The sequence below is a fragment of the Dromaius novaehollandiae genome, chromosome 5 (assembly GCF_036370855.1).
Source record: "Dromaius novaehollandiae isolate bDroNov1 chromosome 5, bDroNov1.hap1, whole genome shotgun sequence".
Taxonomy (NCBI): domain Eukaryota; kingdom Metazoa; phylum Chordata; class Aves; order Casuariiformes; family Dromaiidae; genus Dromaius; species Dromaius novaehollandiae.
The window spans coordinates 62,824,221-62,834,954 of NC_088102.1; the positions used below are offsets into that span (position 1 = coordinate 62,824,221).

Here is a 10,734-nt window from a genome sequence, read left to right on the forward strand (position 1 = left end):
AGAAACTAAAAAGCACCTACGCAAGCCACGGTTCTTTCACAGTGTGCTCCAGTGCTTGGTGCTACTATAGGGATGGATCAACTTAAAATTTTTCAGTTTGTGTAGATTATCAGGAACTCCTACAGGACACTTCTGTAGGTTTTTTAAAGGTTTTAGGAGACAAGCCCTCAGAAACGAAGGCAGAATTTACCATCATACATGTAGTTGCCCTATGTGGCAACGCAGATTGAATCAGATGTCTGGGTTGGGTCCAAAACCTAACCAGTTTAGGTTCTCTGAAACCTTAAGTACAGAGATGAACCTGAGCCACTGGTCTTCAGGATTTTGGCTGCCTCCATCAACTTGGGATCCAAGTCAGCAGCCTAGCTGCCGACACCAGTTCTTTCAAACAACTGAAATCTTATTTTCCTTTTAAAATACAAGCTGTGGAGATGCAGCTGTCATGCCCCCCCACACACACTTTTTTTTTTCTTTTTAATGTAACAGGTCTTTTTGTTAAAATCGACAGTTTGACTGGGGTTATACGACGGGGTTACATACAAGGGACAGGACTCAGTGACCCAGGAGGACATTTAAGTTTCATGCCCTGTGTTCGTCTATTAACAATTCACAACTAAGTTGTTCAGACTTGGCATGATGAAAACAGTAAAGAAAACTAGCAGATGCCCAGCAAGGAGAGGATAACAAGTCCCAGTCCCTCAGTAGTGAACTATTACTATTCCTCTTTCACACTATTCAGAGACAGTTACTCACTTGTATTTTCAGAGACGCTTTTTATAGTCAGCTGCAATTAATAGTGAGCCCCAGGGCTGAGGCACCCAGGGTGGCATTGGGGGTCTTGAATACAGGACTTTACCTGAGCTATAGGGAGAAAAAAAGAAAAACTGGGTGGGGGGGGGGGAAGAGAAGAGTCACAGGTTTACAGTCTTTTGCAATAGATCTATCTTTTGCTTACGTAGCAAACAGGTAGCGTTTGTACAGGTCTCTGACAGAAAATATCTTAAGAATCAAGGGCTTTCATATTTTCAACATATGCTCTCCAGCAGAGGCTTTTTGTCCCACCATTTCCAACAGTAAAACAAAGAAGTAGTTTTACCCTGTGCTCACATCCTTGGGTAAGAATGAGAACGGCCGCCCCGCAACAGCAATACACCAGCAGGCATGCGACCCGCGGACCTACCGCTATGCAAACAGGATCCTTGCAGCAGCTTGGGAGTTACCGCTGTTTCTTAACACTTCTACTGTTCAGAATTAGGTCCGAGCTTCACTCCTCATAACTGTATATATCTAATCATCTTAGAGTCTTGATATCTATTTACAAACACTGTTGCTGATATTACATACAGACAGAATATTTCCATTTAGTTTATTCATAACCTCACTGAGTGTCTCTGAAGGAAAAGACAGTCTGAAAAGCACAGAATTAGTCACAGTATATCTCCACCTAGGAGCCTCTGCTCTCTATCTGTGCTCACGCTAAGAAAATTGTAAATGGGTACACTAAAAATTGACCACTTAACTGCTTAATACTCACTTAAATATTGTTATACAGACCAACATTTTCTGCAGTGAAGCAGCCAAAAATCATCCTGATTAGTCACTGCCTGACAGTGAAGCCTCCATCAGAAACAAACTTCAAAACACATTAACAAAAATAACGAGCACAATTTAGCTACAGGAACCAAGCTCTTGGTTGCACACACTGCGCAAAAACCACAATTTGTCAGCATCTCGGGCCTGTGCTCATTAATCCTGGTTTGGAGCTTGAGGCAAGATAATGTCAACTTTAATGATTAAATCTGTTACAGAAGAAGACATCACTGTATATTCAGAGTTTGTCTTGTCCATAAAGTTTTGTTTTCTTATACTATCATCATAAAAGACCACTGAAACAAGTTTCTACGATTCTGTTTCCTCTCAGAAATTTAGATATCCCAAACAGTTCAACAGCGGATCTCAGAGTTACTTGCTAAATGCTCTGTAGGAGATCCCATTCCAGACCAGCTCAGCCAAACCAAGGCGAGCCATTACACCCACCTTCATAGCTTACCCCTCTGGCAGCCCCTCGCAGGAGCTGGGCACACTGTGCTCGCAGGTCCCGGGCAGCGCCTGGGAGGCTGCACAGCTGCATTTCTGCCGTAGGAAGCTGGGCAGAGTCCCACCCAAAGAGGGCCTGGAACCAAAACCGCCTGGGTCCAGCAGTGCTGGGTGTGACGTCCGCGAGAGCTCACAGTACTCAACGTTGCCGTGCTTCGGCAGAAGCTATCCTTGCACGCTATAGCCCAACTGGATTTTAAAGCTTTCGAAATGACCCTGCCTAGCCTCACACAAGTACAGCCTCTCAAAATGGACAGCAATGAAACAAAAAGAAACAACGAGGGAAAAAATAAGACAACCCTAAGCTCCATATATAACACTGTTTTAACAAACCAATATTTTGAAAACTTGAATGTGACTGCTTTAAGAGACCCACAATGCACATATACTCTTACATTAGACATTCAAGGACAAAAACAAGTGCAACAACTTCACTGCTTTGTTGCAGGTAAACACAGGTTTGAGATTTCTCAGAAGGATTTCTCAGAAAAACATTCTGCATGACAGAAGGACTCGCAGGACTTGGCTGCTAGGACACAAGCATGTCTACTTCCTACACACAGAAGACAGTCTCTGAATGTGTGTAGGCAAAAACCTCCCAACCTTTTTTCTCTTAACACTGAGTAGTTTCACAAATATCTCCCGGCCCCTTTCTTCTACTGCTGGAGCACCAGCAAGGGGGGCTCTGCATCCCCCAGCCTCGGACCCTCTGAGCACCTCCTGCCCCAGCACAGGCTGCCGGGGGCTGCGGTTTCCAACCCACCCCAGCAGCCGGATCAGTGCGATTCCCATGGAGCTTTAGGGACCCAGGCGGCCGGGCCAGCCCCCGGGGCCGGCGGCAGGACACTGCCAGGCGCTGCTGGTGAGAGCTGCCGGCTGCCGGCTCAGCGCAAGCTCTGAGGCACCTCTCACATCAAGCAGGAGCATGGGCAGCGTTGTGAGCCACGTGCTAAGAATCCAGCTTTAGTTCATTCATCTGTTGATTTATTTGTAATGAACAAGCACGTTAGCTGTTACATTATAGCACTTGGATTTTAATACGTTTCATTTGCTTAAATACCGGTAGAACAGCTAGAAAGGCAGCTATCTCATTCTGAAATGAGTGCATTACACTCATACAGCACGACACACATGAACCATTTGCAACCAATAGCATGAGAAATTTCACTTTTTCAGGGTGCCACCTGCCCCTGAACTGATTATAAAATTCTTGCTTCTATCAGTAATTCAAAATAAACACTGATATCTTAACAAATATTCACAGGCAAATGCTTCACTGTTAGTATCTACAAATCATGCTGGGCTGCCGCCTTATCCAAGTGTCCCGACTGCTTCTGCCGTCTCACCGAATGACGTGCACTAACAGCATTACCAGCAACCGGACATTTTCCAAAGAGCTTTGATGGGAAAGCCAGGGCACCTGTACATACACACAAACTAGGTTCACGTTTGAATTCAGTCAGCCATGGGAACGTCTTCCTTGCTATTTGCTCTACTTTATTCTCGTTGCCGCAAGGCGTGTGTCTCCATGTGTTTGGGCATGGGCACATCTACACACATCCAAAACGAGACACATCTGGTCCCTACTTCCAAAGTTTCCCTCTGACCAATGCAGATACAGTGGCACCTCCTGCTTCAGAGAAGTTCTCAAAATGGGCATGTTTAATCTGGGGGAAACAGAGGGGCTAGGTTTCTTGATTAAAAATGTTAATGCTGGAACACAATAATAAAATTGCAGTTCTTCTTCAGAAGCACTGAAGAACTGCACCACAGAGTAACACCCCAGCGCTAGTTGGGCATAAGTTTTGAACAGAAAACTGCAAAAGCACAAACCTATCCATCTTTAAGATGTTTAGCATTTGGCAAATGACCTTCCTACCCAAGCAAATACGATCTGGCATGGAATACTGGCTTGAGCCATTGAAATACAGATATTAACCTGGCAACAGTGATGAAGCAAATAGATGGTGTTCCTGTGTTTTTGTGCCAGCATGTACTACGCTGCAAATGAGGAAAGAGTAGCTGCTGAGTCACTGGGTGATGTCTCACACGCATGCTTAACAGGGGAGAGTAAAAAAAACCCTAACACAGAACGAGTTCAGATGAGGTACTCTTGAAATGACACAAGGTTTAAGAGTACATTTTGGTCAACCTTGGACAATAATTTTTCCAACACAACATCACGTTCATGACCAGCCATCTGGTCGTGCCTACAGAGCCGAGATCTTTGCCTGCAGCAGCAGCAGCCCCAGCCCGTTACTACCCAGCCTGAATGTGGCAGGCGAGCTCTGCAGGGGAGAGGCAGGGCAGTGTCGGTCTGCCAAGGAAGGTACTACTCAGAGCCGACTAAAGCGTTTGCTTTTCTGCTGCAGAAACCTCTCCACCGGGACTTGTATTCAACCATGAATCATGAGGATCCCGCTTCATATCAGATGAGCCATGAAACTGCACCCTTCAGTACTGCCCAGATCATTTCCTAGCCACAGCCACAAAAGCTCATTATTATTATTATTATTACTTCCTTTAATAATGCTAATTAGCACTTGAACAAATGAGGATTTCTTCAGGCATACCGTGTGGAAAGGACAGCGTTCCTCAGCCCGTGTGGCATGCCCTGCGGACACAGACCTACACTGGGAGAGCAAGCAGGGCAACTAGCTGCCCCTGCAACCCAAGGGCAGCCTGGGCACTAGCTGCCCCCTTTCCCCATGGCTTTGACTAAAAACTTCTTCCACTTCTCCTGTGGGCTGTGGGAGCCTGTGGTCAACCCCTCGGCTGGCAGGTCTCCAGGTAACATAGCTACTGGCATTCACCACTTGAACATAAAAGGGTCAACAGGGCACACGGTCCCACTCCAGGGAGCACTGGTGCTGGCGGTGGCATGGGGACCCTGCCCCAGCGAGGCTGGCCCCAGCTAGCGCGGGCCCAAAGGGAAATAAAGCTAGAAGGCTAAACCCTCCTTCACCGGACAGCAGAAGGATGTTGTTTTCCAGCTGGGGCCATCAGCGCTCACCCTCACCTCCCTGCTTTCGTCTTCGAAACTCCCTGATACTGGGACCTTGCTTGACCTCTGCTGTATAAACACAAATCAGCTGCATTAGCGGCAGGCTGATTACACAGCCCCGTCTGCCTGGGGATCTTCCACTTCGCAGCAACACGTCAAAGGGAAAAAACACTGAGGATACTTCTGATGCAAATACACAAGGACAGAGGACTATGAGCAATAAGAGCAGGAGCTCTGGCCTCCAAAGCACCATCGTAAATGGTGGTTTTTGCAGAAAGTCACAGCAGCAGCGAGCTTTGCAACACTGCATGCATCACGCATGCTGGCTGGAGTTAACGTCAAGGTGACATTTATGAGATAACAGCAGGACATTTTTGCATCAGGAAAAGCAACTGAGTTTGTATGACAACTCTAGAGAAAGTCAGTCTCACTTAAATAAAACAAGTATTCTCCTTCAACAACCAGAGAGGTTTAAAGACAACAACAGGAAAACCTCAAGAGAAAACAGTCATTAACCCTTTAACTCCTAGTCAAATGTACTTGCATCCCCCAGCAGAATCAAAATTCTGGACCTAATTTCACAAAGATATTTGGGTTTATACCTAAGTGCGTACAAAATACTCCCAACGTTTAAGTGCATTATTGAAATAGGTCCATAAAGCAAATAAGCAGAACCTCAAAGCCACTAATAACTTCTATTACCTTTAGGAATTAAAAGCCTCAGTCATTTTTTTATGTATCACTTATTCCCAGAATTAAAGTGGCCTGACCTAGCAGCAATATGAGACGCTGTATCTGTCAATACTGACATGTAAGGGAACAAGGCAGCAGAGCCTGCCTACCTAGGTATTGGTTTGCGGCCTTAAAAAAAGCAGGAGATGCCTACGAAGAAACACTAGTAATTTTAATCTAAGAACAAAAAACCAAAGACAGGCAGCAAGGTACACACTGTTCTACCCCCACTGAAGAAAACAGCATAAGGGCACCTGTGCTGCTCAGGTGTGACTAGCCATAACGAGAGGCAACATATACCAGTGGGATGAACACAGTTGAACAGAGAAGACTCCAGGGCACTTAATACCTGTGCTAGGTACTAATAAGCCAGTGCCTTCAATAATACAATGTTTCATATTGAGGAAAATAAGGAAGCAAGAATGCTGTTGTTTGTTTTTCCACATGCCCTGCAAAAATAAAGCTCAAAAATTAGGCTCAAAAATTTTGTCTGAAAATAGGGTATTTAAAACTTAAGAGCTTCAAACCATTGCATTGGACATATTTCTGTATCTAATTTTCGAAGGATAACACAGCTTCCAAATATTCTCTCCAAGAGTCATTGTAATTTTAGTTTGCTTCTGATATAATAAATAATTTCATCCACTGGTCTCCAAGCACTTTGCAAAGAAGTCAGCGTTGTTATCTACATCTCACAGAAAGGAAACTGGAGCATAATGAGAACCACCAAGCAACAACAGGCAGACGTACATACTGACTGTCACTCTCCTGAATCCCACTCCAACATCCCACACATTGCAATGCCTCCAAGTCCTAAACAAACAGAATAAATAACACTGACCCTCTAAACATCTCTTTGCTGGAAGTGCTTAGAAATGTGTCTTCTTTTTTGCAGGTAGCACAGCCCATGCCTGTTTCAAGTCCCTCTCAGCAAATACAGGATATTTGCTTTTTTATTTGGTTCTTTAGGATTGGGGAGTTCATTATACCACAAAATTAGTGGAAGTCCTGAGGAGCCCATATTTGGAAGATGGACCAGCTCATCATTATGGGATATTTGGTCTCTAGTCAAACTTCACTGAATACAGTTAATGTTTCTTTGAAGATAGGACAGACTTGGGCTAAAAAAAAAATCAGTCATTTGAGTGAAACAATATTCAAGTATTGCTTATTTGCAAATAAGGAATTAAATACTTCCACATTCAAATAAAACAATTACTTCTTCATGAGATTTGTATAACCAAAATAAATCACATGCTAACATCACATCATTTTCTTTAGTTGTCATAGTACTAGTTACTTTAGAAAACCCTGAAACAAGTAAGATCAAAGGAGAAAAAAACATTCAAGATTGTTTCTTCCCTGGAATCCCTGCAGGAAAATAAAGAACTGAATCAGCAACAAATTGAAAATAAGATGCATTAGGAGTAGGACATACTGCACCAAAAAGCACCATATTGCTTTACTGAAAGTTTATTTTGTGCAGAAATACCTGTACTTTGGACATCCTTTAGCTATAGATCTGATGAAAACAGTCACAGCTGTTTCCAGCATTTTCAGCAGGACTCTGATATGCTGAGAAGCCGTTAGTCTAACTGCCCTCTTCAGCCTTTGTCATATCTGCCTAATGCTGCCAGCAAAGCTTAGAGATAGAGCCAAATAAAGTACTTTTTGCGATCTGTTAGCACAGGGATCAAAAATCTGTTTCTTCCAGCCTGGCCAGGATGCATGTGAAACATGATTTATGTGCTTTACAGCACCAGTGCTAACTCCACCAACATTTGTAAGAAGCATGCTAAGCTATGCTCTTCTCACACAGACAGCACTTTGCTTGGGGAGCATGGGACAGACCCAGCTGGCAGCGAGAAGTGCTATTCCTACTCACGCTCTCTAGCACTGTGCTCATGACTATTTCCACTTCTTTTTTCCTTTTAAGTGGTTAGAATATACTAAAAATTACTAAAACCCCAGAGAAAGTCCGAAATATCACAAGTGTTGATCTATACTTTTCTGGTAGACTACGCATTCCTCACAGACCACATTAATGAAAGAATTGCATGTCGGCTCTTTCTTCCATTTGTACAGTCCTAATTGCTAATGCAATTGCCTAATAGCTTATTATTTATTTTCATCCCATACTCACTTCCATAATACTTGCTACTTTCCCCACATTTACAGAAATTGTAGTATGTCAAACTTCAGACTGTGCTGATGGATTGCCACAGCGGCCTTCAGCAAAGTATTACTCTCTCTATAAATACCAATTAAAATACGAAATATAAAAATTGTTTTGATCAAAACTATCCTCAGGCTTAAACAGGTTAGCAAAGCAGCTCCTCTATACAGAATGCAAATGTAACATGCTGCCTGCTGTCACAAGGCAGAAATACGCACTCCTGCATATTGGAGCTCCCCCCACTTTCCGAGACTGCTGCTCGCCACTAGCCAGCAGCACAGCGCTGGCGCCTAAAGCAGCACTTCTAGACCTTGGCAGGATCCCCGAACTTCTGCGAGTTTCCCCTTGCACTCAGTTCAACCTGTCAGCACAATTTCTGCTGGAAGGCATACCATCTCATGGCATCTCCTTCTCACACTGTTTTATCATGAGAGTGTTCCCTACCTGCAGAGGTAGCTGTTTAACAAAACTCAAGGGACTCTTCTTTTTTCTCCATATTTTAAGTTTTGCCATTTTCTCCAAATGGTAGAAATCTTGCCAAAAAGAAAAGTCTTGGGAGAGAAGCTACTTCTATACAATCTTTCAATCCTCTGAGCAGAGCTAACTTGGATCCTGAGGAAATTATCGTGTTTTATAGCTGTTTCTAAAGATATGGTTGAAGCTGACCACTATGTCACTGAACGTCATCTCAGTGGGTTCAGCAGTGGCCGATGGTAAACCTAAAACTACAATAAAATGACCACAGAGAAATGAGGAGTCACCAGCCAAGAGAGCACTGGAAGCAGCTGATAAATAAAACATGGATACTACCGTCAACAGTGTCATCCTCCTTCAGGCTGCTAGCGACTCCTTGGCTTTTATCTTGGGCCGTAACGTGGGCTAGTCTCACTGCAGCAGACCGTGCCAGACCTCCAAGAGAACGCAGCTCAACTCCTCTGGAAAAACCACAGATTTTCACAGAGCATCTAACCAGTCTGCTGCATGGTGCATACAGGCTTTGCATTTCAAAAACATGTTTATTAGAGGCCCTAATTGTGTTAAGCATCGATATGGACACGCTACTCGAGAACACAACGCTTGGCTCTTGTAGACCTTAATAGTCCATATGGACCAGCTGAACAGAAGCGAAATAAAGATTTTTAAAAGTCACTTCAGAAAAAAAGGTGAATCAACATATCTAATCAGAACTAGGAATTCAGTCCAAACCTCTCCAATCCTTGTCTCTATATAGTAAGTGCACCAGCATTCTTTTTATTAAATCTTAATACTCACATTATTTTTAAAATAAGCCTCTGCATCAGATTTTTCCCCACTTGCATTTTGGAGAACAGGGCAAAGCCTGCATTCCCATTCACTGAAAATGCAAAAATCACCCCCACACACAGAACCTGGTATTGACTGGCAGGGCAGGGCGGGGAGGTGTTGCGTGCAGCATCATGGTCAACTGTGGAGACTAGATGGCTTCACCACATGTGGGGGCAGCTCTGCTGTACCACCATGGAAGAGGCCAAAACAGGGCAACTCTTTTGATAAAAGAGACTGTGGAAGGTAAGGAAGGATGGGCAATACTAGGCTATGCACTGGAGCTCTCAGGAGGACTTTATGCTTGCTGAGGGAAGGAGGGCAAAAGAAAGATGTAAGAGATGACACGGGAGAAGTAAAGAGGAAACATGCATAATTGCAACAGGTGACAACAGAGAAAAAGCCAGGCAAATAATGCAAGACCCCAAAACACCACTGAAGGCTGGCAGGCATATCAGACTTCAGCTCTAGAGATATGTTATGAAAAAATCATTTCTGAGTTTGAGAAGACTGAGGGGGGGTGGCTGAAGTCACCTTCGTTCTTTATAAAAAAAGAAAGAACAGTTTGATTTCGGTCTCCATCTGCCTGCGAATTTTCATATTACATTCATCCTCTGGACTGGCATCCTAGTATTTGCACTTCTAACCACCCATTCACTAAGCTCCTAGCTTTACCAACAGAATTTTGGGTTCAAACAAAAAAGGGTAGCTTTCCACCCCCACTCCCCCCGGCATATGTTAAATAGTTGCTTTGTCCACAGTGATCCAGATTATCTGCATAGAACAGAAGTAAAAATCTAAACATCAGAAAAAATAACAGACTTCATTATAGCTATGTTGAAGTGCACAGCCCTGATGCCTGCAACTGCAAAGGAACGTCTGTGCACACACACATTTTGTAATATAGTACACAATGAGACATACTACTTTGAGTCGACTCCTGTCAAACAAAGTTACCGTTCTGCACCCTGTTCTGCTCTTTCACTCTAAGACTGAGTACTTTCCCCAGGCACGTCAGCAGCCAATGGTTGATTTATACATGCTGTTTTCCAACAACATTAGAACAGACAATGTTCTGGCTATTACAACTAAGTTCCAAAGGGGGAGGCAAACGAGTATCTAGGATGTCATTTAGCAACACCAAAGTTAAAATGAAAAGACAGGTTCCAGCAAAGAGAGGGCGCCAGCTCAAAGCACTGCCAGGCTGAACCCTCTGAGAGGCTGAATGTTCAGGGCATTCTTAAATCCTTTCCCCATGGCCTCCTCCCCAAGGAAGAGAAAAAAAAACTCACCAAGAATTTATGATTGAAGGCTCAGTAGCCCAGTGAACTATTCTCTCACGACCTTTGTTAATGTAATTGCAATTGTTAAAGGACATACAATGTGTTTGTAAACTTGCCAGGGAAACCTAAGAACAGATGAA

General features: G+C 43.7%; 1 protein-coding gene across 1 annotated transcript in view; it reads right to left on the reverse strand.

Annotated features, from left to right (window-relative positions):
* TUB (TUB bipartite transcription factor) overlaps window positions 1-8,537 on the reverse strand; it is a 174,958-nt gene extending 166,421 nt beyond the window's left edge. The window contains exon 1 of the mRNA XM_064513061.1: window positions 8,454-8,537. Within this exon, the coding sequence (XP_064369131.1) occupies window positions 8,454-8,522 (69 nt within the window). The 5' untranslated portion in view covers window positions 8,523-8,537. The remainder of the gene's footprint in view (window positions 1-8,453) is intronic.
* Window positions 8,538-10,734: the final 2,197 nt, after the last annotated feature.